At 36.6% G+C, this 20600-nt stretch overlaps 1 protein-coding gene across 3 annotated transcripts in view; it reads right to left on the bottom strand.

Moving 5' to 3' along the window:
• EPS8 (epidermal growth factor receptor pathway substrate 8) overlaps positions 1-20600 on the bottom strand; it is a 154180-nt gene that overhangs the window by 31618 nt on the left and 101962 nt on the right. For all 3 annotated transcript variants that reach the window (XM_058655784.1, XM_058655785.1, XM_058655783.1), the window contains 10 exons: positions 16522-16589; positions 15380-15541; positions 15104-15253; positions 12134-12216; positions 11543-11679; positions 10199-10272; positions 8751-8877; positions 6810-6898; positions 6358-6432; positions 1277-1425 (listed from right to left, as the gene is read on the bottom strand). In XM_058655784.1, the coding sequence (XP_058511767.1) occupies positions 1277-1425; positions 6358-6432; positions 6810-6898; positions 8751-8877; positions 10199-10272; positions 11543-11679; positions 12134-12216; positions 15104-15253; positions 15380-15541; positions 16522-16589 (1114 nt within the window). The remainder of the gene's footprint in view (positions 1-1276; positions 1426-6357; positions 6433-6809; positions 6899-8750; positions 8878-10198; positions 10273-11542; positions 11680-12133; positions 12217-15103; positions 15254-15379; positions 15542-16521; positions 16590-20600) is intronic.

The raw sequence follows: 20600 nt of genomic DNA, 5'->3' as shown, positions 1-20600 counted from the left end.
CTAATATGAAATGAAATAAATATTGAATTTTGTGGCACATCTTTTTTCTCTACATTCCCTAACTCTCCACTAAGCTGAACTTTTTAACATGAATGCAGGGATTTGTTGTTGTTGTTGCTCCAGCTCTAGGCATGGCAGTGGAAGTCTTTACAACCCAAACCTGCTAATCTCTGCCTGCCTCATTTAACGTCATTCTGCTGCTGCTCCATGGTCATCCACTGTGCGGTTATGCCCATGCACATATTCTGTTCTAGATTTCCTGCTTCAAGCCCTGACTCTATGTTTCTCTCACTCCTCGAAAAGCCTTCCTGCTACCTATCTGTGGAACTCTTATTCACCCAACTGAAGGGCAGTTTAACCAAGTAATAATGAATATCAATTCTACAGCCTGATGGCTCAGGTTCATGCCCTTGATCTTTATTTAGGCTGTATGACTGTGGGAAGATTACATGACCTCTCTGTGCCTCACTTTCTTCATCTGCAAAACAGAAATAGTAAGAAGTGGATATATATACATATATACATAAATATGCGAGTATATATACACACTATATACATGCATGTATACATTTATACAGATAGGTGCAGATATACAGATTCCTATTAGTATTCTTATTCTTGATTTTATTTTTTTCTTTAAATATTTCTTTTTATTGGAAAGACAGATTTACAAAAAGAAGGAGATATGGAGAGAGAGAGATTATATCCACTGGTTCACTTCAAATGGCTATAGTGGCCAGAGCCGAACTGATGTGAAGTCAGGAGCCAGGAGCCAGGAGCCTCTTTTGACTTTCCCAGGTTGGCACTGGGTTCCAAGGCCTTGGGCAATTCTCCACTGACTTCCCAGGTCACAAACAGGGAGCTGGGTTAGAAGTGGAGAAATCATGACATGAACCAGTGTCCACATGGGATGCCAGCACTTTCAAGGGGAGAATTAGTCAACTGAGCCATTGCACCAGTCCTTATTCTTGATTTTAAATGTCAGCTTTTTTTAAAAAAGCTAAATACATGCCTCTCCATTTTCCTCCTGATTACTCCAACTTGATAACCAACAGATTTTATTTGTGACCACTCACAGCTTTTATCGTATCTCATACTGCCCACTTTCTCATTCTTCCATTAGCTGTCTAGGATTTCAAGGCTTCAGGTTTTTCATGATATAACGTTTAGTCTTTCATAGATAGAATGCTAAACCAATGTCTTGAGATACATGTTATAAGCAAAGAACCATACTTAAAAACACTAAAGGTACTAAACTAAATGAATATGTGCTTACCTGGTTTTCATCCAAGCTTCGCCCAGGGACATCCACAGCTGCCGTTCATCAGCATTGACTGTATAATTTAAGAAATCAATTGTGTCCTTAGTCAGGAGGGGGCTAAGCACTGTACTGGCTAGTTCAGGGCCTCCTGTTGCCTGTACCACCTAAAATGATAATAAATAGTATTTCAGCACAAAGGCAACAATTACTTATATAATTTACATATTACATAGATTAAAAAAGTGTGCCATAAACAGCCTTCATTTTGTATATTCAGATCGAATTCTTGGAGTAGACATTCGGCCTAGTGGTTAAGATGCCGTTTAAGATGCATGCTTCTAACCTCAGAATACCTGATTCTGATACTCTCCTCAGGCACCTGTTCCAGCTTCCTACTAATGTAGAAAGGCAGCACAGAATGACTCAAGTGACTGACTTTCTGCCACTAAGGAGGGAAAAGTGAATTGATTTCCAGGTTCCTGGATGTAGTCTTGGCCCTGCTCTTCTTATCCTCTCTCTTCTCTGTTCAAATTGAGAGGCTTAAGAAATACAAAAACAAACAAAAAAAACAAAAATTTTGATGCCATATAACAAACCACTGAATATAAACAATTCATGTCAATTCAAGGTGTTCATTTCCAACAATGCCTTAAGATCCAAAATCAAAGTAAAAAATGTAACACTTCCTACAGTAACTATTGTTTACAAATAACTGTACTTTTCTTGAAACATACTGGTGGCTATGAAAAGAATTTTAAGTCAGGAAATTTAGCTGTCTCTGTTTTAGCCCTTTTCTTTTTAACATACATATCCTCTATGTGCACATCTTTGAAAACAAGGTTAATAGCTATGGTTGTGCCTACTCAGACACATGAAAGTAGAAAAATCCAAGGAGAATGAATGATAATTAACACCCTGAATCTATGGTATTTTTCCCAGGATTCAGTTCTAGAAAATGATCCTGAATTAATGCTGTTAATTCAACGACTAGCTGAGACAAAAAACAGGTGAAACTGTCAGATAAGCAAGAGGACAATAAGTAGTCAATCAAAACTGCTCCAGATTTATTTCTCAGGAGCTATTTTCTGGCTAGAAAGGGGTAGTTATCAACTAGAGCAGAAGCCAGAACACTTTTCTAAAAAAATCTCTTTTTCTCACAAATGTGGCACTAGATAGAAGATTTTTTTCAATGACTTGGGAGGAGGCGTCAGTTTCTCAATAGCCACGTAGTTCTTGCCAGCTTGTCACACTGTCTCTTTGTATTTGCACATACCATTCCCAGTCCTCAGAAGGATCCTCAACCATCACTCAGAATACTAAATAAATTCCACCTCATTTGAACCCTACAGTGAGGTTCGAATGTCCCCGTTCTGCACCAAGTGTCCACAGAATAACTTATGCCTATTTGCAGCTCATTACATTAGCACGTATGGCTTCATTCAGTGTTCCCTCATTTGGACTAAGGCTTACTAGAATTTGAAGTACAGAAGACATGGTGTTAGGGGATGAACCTAAAATACATGAAAGAAAGGATGGCAGATAAAGGAGGATAGATGGCCCTTAACTTGAGAATAAAACCTACCTTGGCTCCCTGGCACAGTGATTTTTAATTATTGAGCTCCACTAGCATTTCCTATAAATGTATAGGGATAAATGATGGTGGAAAGTAAGGAATTAAAGCAGGGAGGTATTACAATCTTTGGTTTAACAGAGGGAGAGAAAATGAAATGAAGCTACGTCAGAGCGCCTTTGCTGGTGCAGAGGGTGTCACTGGCTGCACAGACTAACATGCCATTAGGACACAGACAGCTCATATCATATGTCTATTTCAAGTGCTAGTTCCAATTCTAACTCCATCTTTCTGCTAATGTACACCTTGGGAGGTAGCCCATGATGGCCGACATACTTGGGTCCCTAACTGCCTTGTGGGAGACTTTGAGTTACTGTTCCTGGCCTCAGCCTGAACCCGTCCCAACTTTTGCAGTGATATTGGATGAAAGATTCCCTTCTCTGTCTTAAACAGAACAAATACAAATTTAATCAAACAAAATAAAGAGTTTACTGTCAGAAATGTAACCAGGCATGTGCGGAATCTAATGTGCTATGGGCGGGCTCATGTGAACACGCTGAGGGTGGAGGGGAGTGACTGACAAACTTTAAAACCCCATAGTAGGCCTTCAATAAATGTCTCTTCCCATTTGCCTTGTCCAGGTAAAATATCTGAGGCCCTGTGGGGAGAACATTCATAGAGCAATGAACAAATCATTACTGCAGAGATTACTAATATGGAATTATTTTTAAGAAAGGATACACAAAAGCCATGCTTTTAGACACACAGCCTCATCACAGACTAACTCTGTGTTAGGACAGCCAGTCTCACTGTTTTATAGCTCTACTCTGAAATGAGTAGTAACTTACTCATCTGTGGAAGAGTATGAAAAAGTTACCCCACACTGCTTTGGAAATAGTGCTTCCTAATATTCAAATGAAGTCAGCTACAAAGATGTGAAAAACAAACATCCTGTTAATGAGCTAGCAGCACTTTCTTTGCATAAGGATGGCTTTGATCTAATTTTTAAATGGGCTCATACTGCAAGGATTATTTAACAACAGCTACATAAGCAGAAACCTGGAATTCGATATATAATATATGGAATGTGGGTGCATTCATAAATCGTTCATGTAGTCTAGGGCTTCAATATAGCTAACCCCTTATTGTTCACCTTCTGTCATTCATGCTATTACTTCCCCATTTGTAAAGCATTATTGGCCCCACAATCTACTTCACATCTTTTCAGTTATCCCTGGAGAAGATTTATGTTCCTTTTTGATCTTTGGACTCTTTTTCTCTTAATCTTCCTGATTTTAATTAACAATTCTGAGAAATGTTGAACTCACTCCATGAGAAGCATTAAAGAATTCAACTACCACAGTTGTCATATACTGTAAATCAAAACTAGTGAAAAGAGTATGCATATCTGTGTGTAAAACCACTAACTACTCCCTCTGCTTTCTGCTGCAGCATGTTCTGCAGGTCTTAATGTTTCTCAGTGTGGCATAAATATAATTTAGCTGTCCCTAAAGAGCAAAATGGTTATACGTAATGTAAACTTTGAAAAATTGCTATTATACTTTATGCAACTATAATAAATTAAAAATGGAAAGGGAAGTATATTAGTACATCCATTCTTTAAACAAATAAAGAAGGAGCAGCATACCCCCTGAATGCTGAAATGTAGAAAATGATAATGTGGGTATTTTGGGTCATGATCTATGATACAATCTTTTGCTTGATGAAATCATAGAACCCTCCAGTTCATTTCACAAAGGGAACTGTTAACAATGCATAACTTTGCTTCAAAATTGTTTCCCATGCAAATACAAACAGGTATATGCAAAACTATATTATGTGCACATCATCACACCTGGGACACAGTAGGTAAGCCAATGCTTGCGAAGTGTTCTCTGGTTCTGTCCATTGTTTCCACACTGAAAATGCACAGGGTTTAGCCGGTCCTTGCTTCTCTCCTTTATTTACAATAGCTCCCCTGATGACATTATCCAATCTCACATCTTTAAATGTCTTTCGTATATAGATGGTTGTCCAATGTGTTGCTGGGCCTTATACCTCTACTGAACTCTAAATTCATACATGTGGCTACCAATTCAAATTTCCTCATTTTGAAGTAGATAAATGTAGACATATCTTAAATTGAATTATTTGTTTCCCTCCAAAGATTTATTCCACTTACCCCATACTGTCAAAACACAATGATCAAAATCCTTGCAGATTTTTACACAATATATTCAATATACCAAAAGATTGATATGTAGAATCAGACTTGTCACTTTTAGGTTCAAGTACTTGGCTCAAGCACTATGATTTCCTATTTGAGTCAATATATACCCTAAGTGCTTCTACATCCAAATATCTTTTTAGGTTTTATTTACTTATTTTATTTATTCAAAAAGCAGAGGGAGAGTGAGAGAGAGCGCGCTCCCACTGGTTCACATCCAAAATGCCTGCAAAGACTGAACCTAGGCAAGTCCATAGCCTGGAGCCCAGAATTCAACCTGAATCTGCCATGTAGATAACATTAACAGGAAGCTAGAACCAGAAAAGTGCCGGGGACTCAAGCACAGGCCTTGTGACAGGGAATACGGGTGTCCCAAGCAGCATCTTACCACTCTACCAAATTTCCACATTCCTTCATACATTTCTATGTTGCAATGAGAGCAATAATCCTCTGCTATACATTCTGAAATTGTCAAAGTACTCAAAATTCCCTAAAAGAACCAGAAAGATGTGTCCACTCCTGTTTTTACTTTGATGGGCTTATCTCCTTTGAATCGTCACATTGTTATTTTGCTCAAGTCATAATACCTCTAAAACATACTTCAAATATTAATACTCAGAGCATTTACAATAGCTTTTCTCTGTCTGAAATTCTTTTCCCCGAAAAATCAATGAGTCATTTTCTATTTCCTTTACTCCAATGACATTTTCTTAGTGAGACTTCCTTATAATCAAATGCACAACACACACACACACACACACACACACACACACAGCGATAGTACTCTGTTTTCCCTTCCTGCTCTGTTTTTTTCCCAGGCAGTATTTAATCTTTAGAAAACCACACCTTGCGTGTACTCATTTAGCTTATTGACTTCCCCTTCACATTATGAAGCAAATTCCAAGAGGGTAACATCTTTTGATTGCCTTGTTCCTGATGAGGTGTTATAATGCCAATCACATGTGAAGCTCTCAATGAGTATTTGCTATTCAAAAATGAGCCAACAAGTAAATCAGAGACCACTTAGGATATGGAAGAACATCTAAAGAATACAAGTCTCCTAACAATTTCATGAAACAGAGCCATCCACCCAGTACCATGGTTCTCACAACACTCACTAAAGTCTCTTGATTCGTAAAATAATGCGTTGTTTTAAACACTCAACTTTTATACTCTCAACGGTTGCACAAATAGCAAAACTGGCACTCACCTAAGGAAATGACAATGGCCCAGATAACTAATAAAGACGCTTGGAGTTAAACACTATCAAGAACGATTACTAAGCCAACAAACTCTTACCATATTCAACGGAGTAAATAGGAAATGAACCAAATCTGCAGCACTGGGATTCTGGATGTGAGACTTCAATTTGGCCTGTAACATTAAAAACACAAATATGATGATGATGATATAACTGAATAGCATACAGACACTCCAAGAGGTCCAACACAGACCCTTCCAGGGTATTTTCCTACCAGTTTTATTTTCGTATATACACTACCATATGCCAGAGAAAGAGAGATGAGTTACCACAAAAAAAAAAAAAGGCAATAGAAGTTCTTATTTTTATACCAGTTCTCCTGGATATATTTTACTATCTCTTATTTTAACTAAAGACACATCAAAATGTGTGTGACAAAAGAAATCTGAATATTAATTTTATTTATGAATTTAATCAAGAGCATCCTAGCTAGAATTTGCTCTCTTTCATTTATTTTTTCTAGGATCATATAAAAAGTTTTTCCACTTACCAGAAGGTTAAATCCATGTTTAAATTTTTGGAAACAGTCAACAAACTCATCAGGAGGTGGAGGTTTTGCCCTCAGTGTTAAAACACCCTCTAATGAAATAAATAAAAACAAATGAAAAAACTACAATCACATTTATGCCTGGAAAGTTTGATGCACACACTAGGCAGGCTACCTAGTTACTTTATTACACCTGCAAAGTAAGAATTAGAGCCAAAGTTTAACATTACTTCCTCTATGAAACTATCAGTTACCTACTCAATTTTATAAATACATCTATAGCCCTTCCTTGGGCCACTGATTGTGCTTATCATTGTGAACAGTATAAACAGTATAAAACAAAATGGATTGCACTTATTAGGGCTTGAAAATTGATAAAAGACATGAATCAGATAATGTACAGGGATGTGCCTTCTAAGTGCTAGCAGGAGCTATAGCTGATGGGGAACAGGGAAATGGATACTTCGATGTGCTTCTCAGGTAAAGCAGCTTTTATAGTAGCATTTGCAATGTTTGTTTCATGGCAATTGCGTGGAAAAAGCATCATGATTAGATAAAAAGTAGCATGAGTTAAAAACATGCAAAAAAGGGGTTGTATGTATGTGCAACACCCAAACAGAGAAATATGGAAATGAAAGCATATGCCAAGTTCAGATTATAGATGACCTTGTCAGAGTGTGATTCTGTATAGAAACTGATGGAACACTTGGATAAAGCTAACATGCTTTATCAAAGAAGAATGAAGCGACTGATTTACAGCTTTGGGAAGAATGGTCTCACAGCATGAAGACTGCTTAGGAGCAGAGTAAACATGAAGCCAGCTAGAACTACATGCTGCTTGTGAAAACAAAAATGGAGGTAACTGAATACAGGAGATATTGAGAAAATAAAACTGGTATCTATTAGCTAGGGAATGCAGTCATAGAACAATCTGTGGTGTTGAATCTGTATAAGAAGATAAAATACCCTTTACAGAGAAAGGGGGAGCAATAAGTAGTCTGAGATATCAGAAACATGTCTGGTTTCAGATTATACAGACTTATTTCAGACACAGATCTAAAAGATAGAGCTGAGACTTAATGTTTACTTTTCCTTTATATATTTCAATTTTTATCCTTTTCCCAAAGATGGCATAATAAATATTACTTCCAAAATTATAATTTTATAAAGTTTTAGGCTGCTTAACATGGCCTCACTATAGCAAACTTCAAATGTTTGTATGTCACTCTGTATGTGGATGTACACCTTGGGCTTTTATGTTGGAAAATTCATATCCACTGACATTTTTAAAATATTGCAGAGAAAAAACAACCATTTTGTTACCAAAATGGTGAAGTTCTATATTTCTAAAGAATGCAAATATGAAGCTTGAGCTATGACTTTCATTAGCATGCACTCATTCGACAATCGCTAATGAAAACTTGAGTTGGATGTCTGCCAACTAAATCTCAGGGTCTCTGGGACAAGGGACACATGCAAGGGTCTTTGCTACAAGGATTACTACAACCTGGCTCAACGGGCTCCCTAGGCTCAGCTGAATCCTGTATCAATCCTTGGAACCACCCTGAGACAAGTAACCTGGGTCCAAATTTAGTGCAATGTTCCTGAACAGCTCACAAGGACAGAAACCGCATAGCACTGGAGTCTTTACAAGATTAAAAGCATCTCTTGTTTGCATCACATTTGCTGCACATATGGTGTTTTGTCAATTACCTTGTACAGCTGTCAGAGAAATTGCCAGGAATTCGATACTATGAAAGCATTAACAACTTTGTGACTATTTCAAAAATTTACATGATTGAAGTTGCACATTTTTTCATTTGATTGTTTACAGCCTGTCAGTAGCACTATTGGGCCTCTGACTACAGAGTGAATTAAAAATATGTGATCTCAAAAGATAAAAAATGAAAATAATAATTATGTGATAAAGACAATGCACTTTACCTCCTGGTCCTTTCTTTTTACTTTTCTTAGTTTTCTTTCTTCTGGAAAGCTCAGAAAATGCTTCTGCTGCTTTTTGGAGTTTCATAATGAAAAATTCAATGTCATCCAAAATGTGGTTTAAGATTTGCTGCAATTAGAAATTGTACAGTAAAAACAAAACTACTTCACCTGAGTCATGCACTGATAATCAATAATGAACAGAAAACACTTTTCAAAAAAACTACACAACACCTCCATATGCAAATGTAAAGTTCATGACTAATTCAAAGAAAAACATTGTGTTAAATACACCTGTGGCTGATTCTGACATTAACATCTTTTCTTCAGCTTAAATTTGCTCTATTAGCAATGCCATCAACAAGCATTCACAATGTCTACTCAGATTATTAAACACTCTAACCTTCTTGTAGTACTCTCCCACTCAAAGTTGGGAGAAAAATTTTCTAAGAAACCTTTTGTTAGAACACTGAACACTTTTGTTTTCCACATAAATGTCCCACTAAAACACTGGCAATTTCATAGGATTAAAGCTATTGAGAATCATGTGATAACAATACACACGTTAATCATAAGAGTTTTTAGGATAAAATCAATGCAGGGATCTTATCTTCTCAGGGACCACTACAAAGATTTGAGTATCATATACTGCAGGCTTGCTGGACTTCTCCAGTACTTGTAAAATTAGACAGTCTTGCAACTAAAGACCCAGAAACCAGTATTACGTACATTTCTAAGCATAACATGTAACTGCAATGCAAAAATGAAATTCCAAATTCTAACTTTTTTCTTATATTCTTCTAGCTTTCAGACATTCTCAGATATTTGCTTAATAAAAACCAAGAAAATATATTTACAAACCATTCAAATTACAGGCACTGGGAAAAGGAAAATTGGACAATTCCTCAAATATGCTTCAAATATGATAATTAAGCTTAAATTTATTTTAACTAGTTAAAATGCTAGTTCGAATTCATCATAAATTCATAAACTAAACATCTGCAGAAAAGCAAAAATGGTTAAGAACAAATGATTATTTAAATGGCATAACTATCAGGGAAGTATGCAGTATTCACAAAACCTTAGTATTCAAATGTATTTTGTGTGTGTGTGTGTGTATTTTTTTCTAGTTTAGAAAAAGAGAAGGCCAGGAGCCAGCATTGTGATACAGGGTCTTAAGTCACACCTTTCAATGTCAGCATCCCATATCTCCTTGCTAGGTTAAGTCTTGGCTGCTCTGCTTCTAATCTGGCTCGCTGCTAATGGGCCTGCAAAGCTAGAAAAGATGATCCAAGTGCTTATTTCCTTAGAGACCACATGGGAGAGCAGCACAGAGCTTCTGGCATCCTGGATCAGGGCACGGGAGAGTTCCCTCTGTCTCTCTGTTGCTCTGTTCTTTAAGTGATCCTTTTTCTTAAAGCCAATCATCTAAAAATGACCATCATACTTACCACCTCTCTGTCAATCCGTGCCGCCATCATCTCGGGTGTTTCTTCCTGCTCATGATATTGCCTTGGTTTCTCAACTAAAGAAAAGGGAATTACAAACCTTTCAACCATTTCCTTAAACAATTCCAACAGAAATAATGAAAATATGTGTAGAAAAGATTGCCACTTGCAAAACAATTTAATAGCATTGGAACCACAAATCAACATTGGAGGTAACATCCACGCAGTGAGTCCTTGCCACCACATGCAGAAGCACTGGGTGAAGGTGAAGGATTGCCTCCCCATGTTAGTACAGTATTTACTGACTCTGTGATGTCCCTCTGCTCTTTAACTTTCCAACAAAATGAAGGGGCAATCTACAGAATAGAAGAAAATACCTGCAAGCTATAAATGTGATAAAGGATTAATATCCAGGAAAAATGAAAAAAGTTCAAGAAACTCAGCAACAACAAAATAATCCAGTTAAGAAATATGAAAGGAAATGAACAGGCATTATTCAAAGGATCAAAAACAAATGGCCAATAGACACAAAAATATTTGACATCTATATACATAATGAAAAAATTTTTAAAGCTATAAATTGTACATTTAACCTGGCAATTAAGAAGCCAATATCCTATATCAAAGTACATGGATTTACTTCCCAGCTCCAGTTTCCTGATTCTAGTTTCCTGACAATATGGATCCTAAAAGCCAAAAGTTCAAAGGGCTGGTCACCCAGATCTGAACTGGATCCCTAACTCCCTGCTTAAGCCTCACCCCAGCTCCATCTAGTAGGGTCATTTGGAGAGCAAGTTGATCAGTGGATAGGAGCGTTCTCTCTCTCTTGCTCTGTGCCTTGTACTCAAACAAAAAAATTAATTAAAAAATGAAAAATTTGTTTTACTAAATTCTATAGTAAAATAGCGCATTCAGTAGACAATTTGACATATCTGTGTCATGAAAGTCTTTTACTCTTTCTCCACTGGCAAAGTCTTATCATTGTCTTTGATAACCTTTTCATTAACTACAACAAATTTGGCAACAAGGGATAGTGGTGAGTTCACAATAAATAGAAAGGATTTGAAGACCAATTTAAAAAAAGATTCTTGTTTGGTACATATTCTACCACTTTAAAGAAATTACTGGTCATGTGACACTTCATCTCAGTATTGAAAAAAGAATGATCTTAATCCTAACATTTCACTCATTAAATGGCTGGCATGGAAAAATAATCTTAACAGTGGCCAAGGCTGAACTTTACATCCAATCAAACAGCATCAGAATTTGAAAGAAAGAACCATTTACTCAAAGTAAATGTTCAGTACATATTCATCTGAGAAAACTAAAAAAGCTGGAAATACTCACAGTCCCCTTGGTCAGCTGCCCATGCAGACCAGGCTGCCACCCGGCTTCGCACATCAACCTGGGTCACAGTTCCGGGGGGCACAGGGGCCGGTGCTCTGGGTGGAGGTGGGATGCCAGGTTCGGCTTTGGAAATCATCCTTTAACAAGACAAACCGTTTATGCTATTAGTTTTTCAACCTCAAAAAGAAGTAAGTCAAGGGGCGATGGTGATTTTCTCGCCACTCCCTGTTAAGTAGATTTATAATAGATTTAGGTAGGTTTACAAATACGTTTTCTTCTTGGTCTCTTCAAAATTGTACACCAAATACACTCCTGAGGTCTAGTTTGAACTCCCATAGCCCATCTTCTCTTAAACCCCCATTCATCTTTCAGGACTCTCTCCATGACTTCCCACATTAGCAGGAGAAAGTATTATAGAAAAGCTCCTAAACATGGAAAGAAAGAAAAAGCAACCACATGATGATGCGACAAGCAGAGCACTCAAGGTAAGACTGCAACAACATGCATCCGCTGAAAATAAGTTTCCCAACCGCTTAGGGTGGCCAAAGAAAGATGAGAGAAAGAATTCAACATCTTAATTCCTTAATTTACCTCAGGGTATCAGGCCGCCTCTTCTGTTTCCCTCCCTTACTGTCACTGATAGCACTTTCGATATCTTCACTAATCAGGTTGGCCTGCAAGGAGAGACAAGTTAGCTCAAGGGCTGCAGACTTCCCCAAGCCTTCTAATGTCCATTCAGATGGGCAAAGGAATCAGGTTTATAGCCTGGGTCAATGTTTTCATGCAAAGAAAACGTTTTCTTTGGAAATCAAAAACTGCTTTCAAATTGTGGCTCTTGTGGGCGGGTGGGGATTGGTGATTTTCTGTTTGTTTTCTGCAATGGGGAGATTTAAATGCACAGCATTTAAAAGCTGAAACAAGTTTTAAGGCCATTAAATCCAGATTCCCTTGGTTCTAAAATAGGTGTCCTTTTATAAGGCAAAGATAAAAGGACTTCACATGGACTGCAAATTCAAGCAGGTGCTATACATTAAGCTGTGTGATTCTTTCCTTCTGGGCAGAAACACATACATGTGGAGTAAATTTCCTTTCCTTTTTCATACTCAGTGCCCACTGGAGACTCATGGTCCCACCAGCACAAACTGTTGGGCCCCAACAGACACACTCTCAGTCACAGGCCAACCTACTGTACTTGTGGGACGCACCTCAAGAGCTTCCCCCTTTGGGATAACTGTCTTATTTTGTCATTTCAGGTGAAAATTAACCTTCTGCAAATAATACTTCCAAAACTTGGGAACCAATGTGGGGTTGGAAGCTACAGAGTTAATTTTGTTTGATGACCAAGTTTACTTACAGCTGGTGTTTAACACCATTAGACCACTTCTGAGATGCATTCATCCTCTATTTTTGTGCCTTCTTGCTCCTGAAATTACATTTTCCTTAACCATGCAGTTTATATATTCTTACAATGAGCACTGATAATCAAAACATTCTAGAACTGAATGGACAGTTAAAGATGATATAGTCCATTCTCCGTTTGTTCTAATGGATGAAACTGACGAATCCTTCTATGAAGTGGCCTTAACAAGGTTATGCTAGCAGTTAACTCACAGGGTCAAGGTACCCAGTTCAGTGGTGCTTTATTTTTCCATAAGAAAATATATCACGTATCACCAAAAACGTCATGTTATGTAGGATATCAAACAGTGAAGATGCCTAGGGACCTTGATTTTCTCATGGGGGGACAGAAGGCTACTCTATTTCTTAGGGGGAAAAAATATTACGAAGGACAGCAAGAGCATTGTGTGAAGGGCCATGATAAATGAATACTCAAACTCAAAAGCAACACGGCAAGGGGATTAGATAAAGGAGATTCTATCATATCCACTGCACTTGTATGTTTAATCAGTCAAGGGAACAATGCCTTTTATGTGGACTATGGCACCAATAAGTAAATGCATACTGTTAGTGAGTTTTTAGCAGAGCAAAAGAGAACTCAATACATACAGTTGAACCTATAACTGTCACCATTACACATCAAATAAACCAAGCCCTTTGTTCTAGAAACTGAAATCCAGAAACTTTGCTCACTATGGTAAGTATTATCTACCAGGAGGACTTTCACATCATGGATCCAAACGTTAGATTTGGAATGACTTTTAACTTAGTACTCTGTTTTCAAAATGCTTGAATTAAATTTCACTATATTCTCAGAGCAAAATATTCCCTTTAGCATTCAGTGACTTAACACATCTAACCTAACAAATCCTTAATATACTTTATGACTTTCAGAAGGTATTCTACTATACAGAAATGTGATTAACACATTACAAGTTACCTAAAAGTCACGTTTTTAGATATGAGATCCCTTAGAGGTTATCTAGGAATGAACTGAATTTAGAAAGTGATAAAACACACTTTACACTCAGCCCTAATTTACCTATTACAATTCAATGTCAAAACAATGTCAGGATACATTTAAATAACAGAATAATGAATTTATGTCTATTTTTGAAGGAATATATTATTGTAATAATATAGGGGTATCAGTGAGGTGGGGGGAGGAAATATGGTGGGAGGAGAATCTGGGGGAAAGAGGGTATATGGGAAAGCAGGGAACGGAAAGCCCAGAGCCTATGGAACTGTATCATAAAACAAATTTTGAAAAAAAAATTAATGTCAAAGAAATATAGAAAAGATCAGATGTCTCATTGTGATAATTTCCCAAATTCTTTTTGTAAGACAAATGTTGCCTGAATATTTGTAGTATATAATCAAAACTAAAAAAAAAATCACTGCTTTGGCAAGGTACTAATCAACAGAAAATGATTTCAATTAAATCAACTTAAGAAAATTGAAGATAACCTCTAAGGTTCAGAAAAGCAACAAAAATTATAATCATCCCAAAATTATAGTATTCTCTAAAATAAAAAGTTTAAGACAGTCTATTATTACAGGTAACTATGTTCCATTATTTTCATAAATTATTTGAAGATTATAAATGTTTAGATATCATCCAAGTAACATAATTAAACGATGCACCCTGTATCAATAAGGGACCTCTATTTGCTTCATTGCAATAGTCTATGCTAGGTAGTTAATGCAGAATGAAACAGGACAGCATTATACTTATTTATTGTCCACACATGACTTTTAAATATTTGATCTTCAAGTATAAGTCAATTTAGAAGGAATTTAATATATTATCCACAAGTTTAAAAAATATACAACACATTTTGTTTTTTAGTATCCTTCAAACTTCCCCTTTTTTTCGTGGCCTGGAAATCCCAAAGAAGAGAGTAAGGTACTAGTTTTTCTTGGTTAAAATTATCAAAAAGTAAAATCCTGGTATTCCAAACACCAATAATCAAAATAGGAGGGAACTTTACAGAGTTAATAGAAATACAATTATTATTTTGCGGTCAAAAAGTATGCATTCATTGCACTTTTTCATGATACCCATTTTTTTGCGACTTTTTTCGAAGATCTCTCATGTGAATCTTAGAGGTTATCAAAACATCTTTTTATAAGGCCAAAAAAAAAAAATCACCCTCTTTTTACCTTAATCTCATCGCACTGGAAAAGATGAAGATCTGGCTTGTTCTGGGTTGGCTCTTTGCACACCAGGGCGAGAATAGAATTATAGCTGCATGCATGCATCACAGCTTGGCAGTGCTGGATGGTACTGAGAGGAAAATTCTCCAGTTCATTCTAGAAACAAAGTAAATATTTTATTTTGTAAGACTTCTGCCCATTGTCAAACAATCTGGTCTTTCTTTAAATGAGTATTTATGGCGATCCTTAGCAAATGAAACAGTAAAGGTTTCACACACTTGCCTTTGACTCTAAATCAATCAGGCTCACAGCTCTGTCATCCACTTGAAGAATCATGTCTTGAGTCCACACTTTGCCCTTGGCATCAAGCAATTTCAGCTTCCTTATTCCATCATCAACTGTTACCATAGCATCTTTTCGATCCAGCACAAAGGTAGTCAAGTGCTTACGATTGGCAAAAGAGAAAAAATGTTTATAACATACACACACAACATCTTTGAGCACAAAGGCAGCATTAATCTAATTGAGGACAAACACACAGTACTCTAGAACTTCATGATTATCTTATCAAGAATAAGGTCAACCAGGTTTGTGTTCAGTGCAGAAACCGTTAAGTCTTGACTCACATCTGTGTCTGTTTCGTATTCTTCCATGCTGAATTAAATGTAACAGAGTCTTAACAACCTAAATAACATTCTCTAACAATAAACTCCACCCTCCATCTTACTCTTAGGATGGCTTCCCAGTTGAACAATCTATACGTCAGTTCCAAAGCTACGGATACTGATACTTTGCTGAGCCATAGCAATTCCATCTATAACAGCTTCTAATGGTCAATCTCACGAAGCCATTTACTGGAATAACAGTTGTTTGATTTTTACCTATGCATGCTTCAAGTAGAAAACTGAAAATGAGGCCATTTTAAAAATTATTTTATTGTTTGATTTCTTTGACAGTAGAGGTCAACATAGAAAGGTTTTAATTACGATTTAAAAAAACCTTTACAATTGTGAGCAAATTATTAGCAAGTAGATTTCAATTAGGAGCCACTGTCTTAGAGAATTATAGTAATGATTCTAGATAAAACTAAATCTAAGCCACTTTCTAAAACAGTAAGAAGCTTAATTTCAAGAAGATTCTTACAGAACAAAATAGAAAATTTTGGCTTTCTTCTGACTGTCATTAAGGCTGACGGTGATTAATTAGCACAGCTATAATTTTGATGTATCTCTATGAATATAAACCCTGGACTAAAAAAATGTTTCACAAGGTAATATCTCAGTTTTCCAAAAATGTAAAGGAAATGTCAACACAACCTAAAATGCATCACAGAAATAAAAATGAAGCATAAATTTTATTTTGCTTTCAATCTTCATGTTCCTGAATGCTTATTTTAAATATTAGCAAATACCAAAGCATCTTACTTCCACACGATACTGGGATACATCTGACACAATGCTGACACTGTCCCGTGCATAATTCTTTCTCTGTTCTAAAAGAGAAATTTAAAAAGACATTATTTACTCACTAATAAATAGGCTAAAGTTCATATATGGTGTCATGTGGTCATTTACAAGCAGGTCTAGCTCACACAGAAATACACAGTTAACAAGTCACCATTGTGTGCTGTATTTGAAACCATTCACTGTTCATAGTCAGTTGAAAGCCCCATAGGCATGGAGAGTTTGACTCAGTAATTTTCAAAACTCCAAAGTTATCAAGATTATAAATAAGAAGTAAAATCATTTCATCTAGGAAATAATTAGGAACATTCCGTCTGACAAAATAGATAAAAATGACTTTGTAAACTGCATCTGTTCATGCACTTGTGCTCAAAATACAATTGTAAATATTGTTATAGATAACACAGTGTATGAGTTAGACAAGATTATGAAATAATAGACAATATAAACTAATATCTCTTTCTAACACCTGAAATATGGACAGTGTTGCAGGAGCTTCAAAACATGGTTCAATCACCCTGGATGCCATTAATATTTATCTTTTATCACACATTTATAGAACACACAAACAGAATTATAGAAATAAGCTGTTAGAAAAAATGAGAAAGTTAGGTATAAAAGTTTTGTACTAAACTTACTTTAAGAGCCAAAAGAAACCCAAAGAAGCCTTTAATTTTACTTTCTAAGATAAATGCTGCAAACTCAAAAATAATATTAAAATAAAAAATGTATTGGCATTGTTTAGTACTAGCTATTTTCTAACCAAGAAACTTGAGTATTTGCAAATTTACAGTTTTCCTATTTCTTATAAAGCAGAACGCTATCATGAAAAAGAACTCTGAGAACCGAAAGAATTTTTCTGTGTGTGCTAATTTAGCTTTGACTCTGTCACTACTTTAAATAGGAAACTAAACTTAAGCAAGACATTCATTGTTCAGGGCCTCAGCATCCTCACTATAAATAAAATAGTTATGCAAGGTAAGATTTAAGGCCCTTGGGACATTAAGCTTTTAACATACATACACATATATACATATATGTACTCAGATGTATATATAAATATACTTCTTAGCTTCTTAATAAAAACAGTTTCACCTAATACAGAAATCTGAAGATAATCCTAGATTAGTAAAGTTGAAAAACTGTGCTAAACATAAGGGTTACAATGTAAGCACAAAAATACAAGCTACACTGGTACTCTGAAGGAAAATTTCCATATGTCTTATATCAGTATCATTTACATTACTGTAATATACTCTATTTTTGTTTTTGCAGCATTCAACTTACGTAAAAGCAAGACACACTATAAAAACCAATCTCTGCTACCTTTCTTTTTCTGTTTGGATGACGACCTGAAGAAGTATGATCCATCTGGTCCTATCAAGACAATGTGATCAAAAAGAAAGATCTGGTTTCACCTTGAATTTCTTATGATGATTAAAAAAAAAAAAAGCCCTCACTACATAACTGCATTCAACACGTTTTAAATTGTAAACCACCCTGATTTTTCTAATTTCTCAGTGAGTTCTAATTAAGGTGAGATGTTAACACATGAATGATTACTCTTGGGAAAATGGCATCACTTTTGAAACACAAACCATGTTTTAGGGAGCTATCGGACACAATTATTAGAAATAATCTCTGTTTCAGAAACACTGACTAATCTCAGCACAACTCTCCAGGACAGAAAGAACACGAGGGCAGCTCTGCTTCCTCGGACAGCACCTGAGTCAGCAGAACACAGGGCCATAAAGCCACCGCGGGATCCAATGACCAGCAGGTAGCTCCAGGTGGCTCCAGGATGTCCAATGCAGGTCACAACCCGCCCGCCCCCCCAACACACACACACTGACAAGCACTAAGCTTCTATTTCAAAAACAAAAAGGCTGGGCCAGCTGGTGGCTTAAAAGACTAATCCTTGTAATACTACCTCATATGGGCACAGGTTCCAATCTCAGCTGCTTCTCTTCCAATCCAGCCCCCTAAATATGTAAATCTGACTATCAAATAAAAATAAATAAGTTTTTACTTTCACTTGCTTTTACAAGATACTACTTAGTAATTAATCTTAGCATCCTGTTCATCAATGCATGAAAATGGGTCCTATCATGAGAAGAGGAGCTTCAAAAATTTAAGATAAGAAAATTGCCCCCTTGCCTTTAGAAGTCACCTGTGTTAATACAGCAAGTTAAGCTGATTTTTTTATGTTAATGTTGCCTAATTTCCTGATATTTTTCAATCATGAGTCATTTACTTAAAAATTTCAAAAGCTTGGGCTTGTGTTATGTAGCAAGTTAAGCCTCCAGCTATGATTTTTGCATCCTATTTTGTTGTTCCACTTCCAATCCAGCTCCCTGCCGATGTACCCCGAAAAGCACTGAGAGATGGTGCAAGTGCTGGAGCCTCTATATCCATGTGGGATAACTGGAAGAAGCTCCAGGTTCCTGGCTTCAGCCTCGCCCACATCTGGCCATTGTGAACCAGTGGATGTTTAGATTCAACCAGTGGATGGAAGATTCTTTCTCTCTCCTCTAACTCTGCCTCGCAAATAAATATAAAAATAGATCTTCAAAAAATATTTCAAAAACTAACATTTGTTCTTAAAAAAAAAGTTTTCTCCCACTACAATATACACTGTATATAATGAGGATATAAAAACGAGATTGAACTGTTTTAGAATTCTATTTTTTCTAAGGCCGGAGAGGCAGGCAAATAGATAGAAGTCCTCTGCACATTGACTCTTCAAATGCCTATACAACAGCCAGGGCTAGGACAGGACCAGTGACACATAAACTTGGAATGCAATGCAGTTCTCCTATGTGGGTGACAGGAATCCAATCATTGAGCCACACTGCTGCCTCCTGAGGTCTGCATTGGCAGGAAGCTTGAGACAGGAGCCAGAGCTGGGAATTGAACCCAGGTACCTGTGATGCAGGTGTCTAAAGCACCTTGCACTCACAATACCTAATACTAACTCCCTAGCAGCACTGGAAATATCAAAAACACTTACCTGGAATTCAATTATGTCAATTAAAAAGAGAGGTTAGCTCTGAAACTACAAGATCAGGAGCAAGGTGGGTAGAAAAAAAATGGAAACATAAAAACAAACAACAAAGATGTGCTTATGGGTATTTGCTAAGAACATTACCTACTATATTATCCAATTACACACTTCAAAGTTAACTGTGAGTATTTATAACTACCAAATTGATAATTCTATGATACTTAAGGTGTTCTGAGACTATATTGTACTGTATATTTACTGAGACTATATTATACTTTTCAGTAAAGAAAAGCCTAGGAGATTGGATTTTGAATGCTTTTGCATTTGAAATAGCAAATGCTTAAAAGGATAAATATTTATATCTTCATCAGATACCACACAATGTACATATATAACGAAAAATCATATTATGTATCCCTTATATAGCTTTATACGTCTGTGAAAGTTCTTTAAAAGAAAAAAAATTTAATGAGTCAGTTCATTACTTATAATTACTTACGCCACTCCAAATTTAGCAGTATCTACTTTTCTCAGAAACTGAGATGGCCAGCCTTAGACTTTTTCACAGCACCTTGACCTTAAAGTTTGCAGGTTTTAATGTCTATATTTTATTGAAAAAAAACCTCTCCATTTCCCACTCTTACCTACTTTTCCAGTCCACTGCTACCAGAAGCAATGCTGGGAGTTCCATGTTCACAACAGGAGACCATGACAGGCTTTAGAACCTTTTGTCACGGAAAAGCAGCCCCAAGTATTGAGAAGGAAGGCAAAGTTAAACTGTTTGGTGCAAGGACTTGATGCGAAGGTGAGGAATGTAACTTGGGAGCTCTTCTCCATACTTAGCAGTGGGCACACCCTAGCACTCTGGGTCACCAAGAGGTTGCAGGTGCCACACCTTGGGGGAAGGGAATGTTAAACACATTTCCCAGCTACAGGAGAACTTTGAAAAAGAAATGAAATTAAAATTGTACCTCCTCAGCAGAAAAGACAGAGTAGTGGACATTGGGCCAGATCCACATGGAGGATACAAGAGCCC

The sequence above is a fragment of the Ochotona princeps genome, chromosome 27, assembly GCF_030435755.1.
Source record: "Ochotona princeps isolate mOchPri1 chromosome 27, mOchPri1.hap1, whole genome shotgun sequence".
NCBI classification, from domain to species: domain Eukaryota; kingdom Metazoa; phylum Chordata; class Mammalia; order Lagomorpha; family Ochotonidae; genus Ochotona; species Ochotona princeps.
This window is presented reverse-complemented; position numbering and strand designations above follow the sequence as displayed.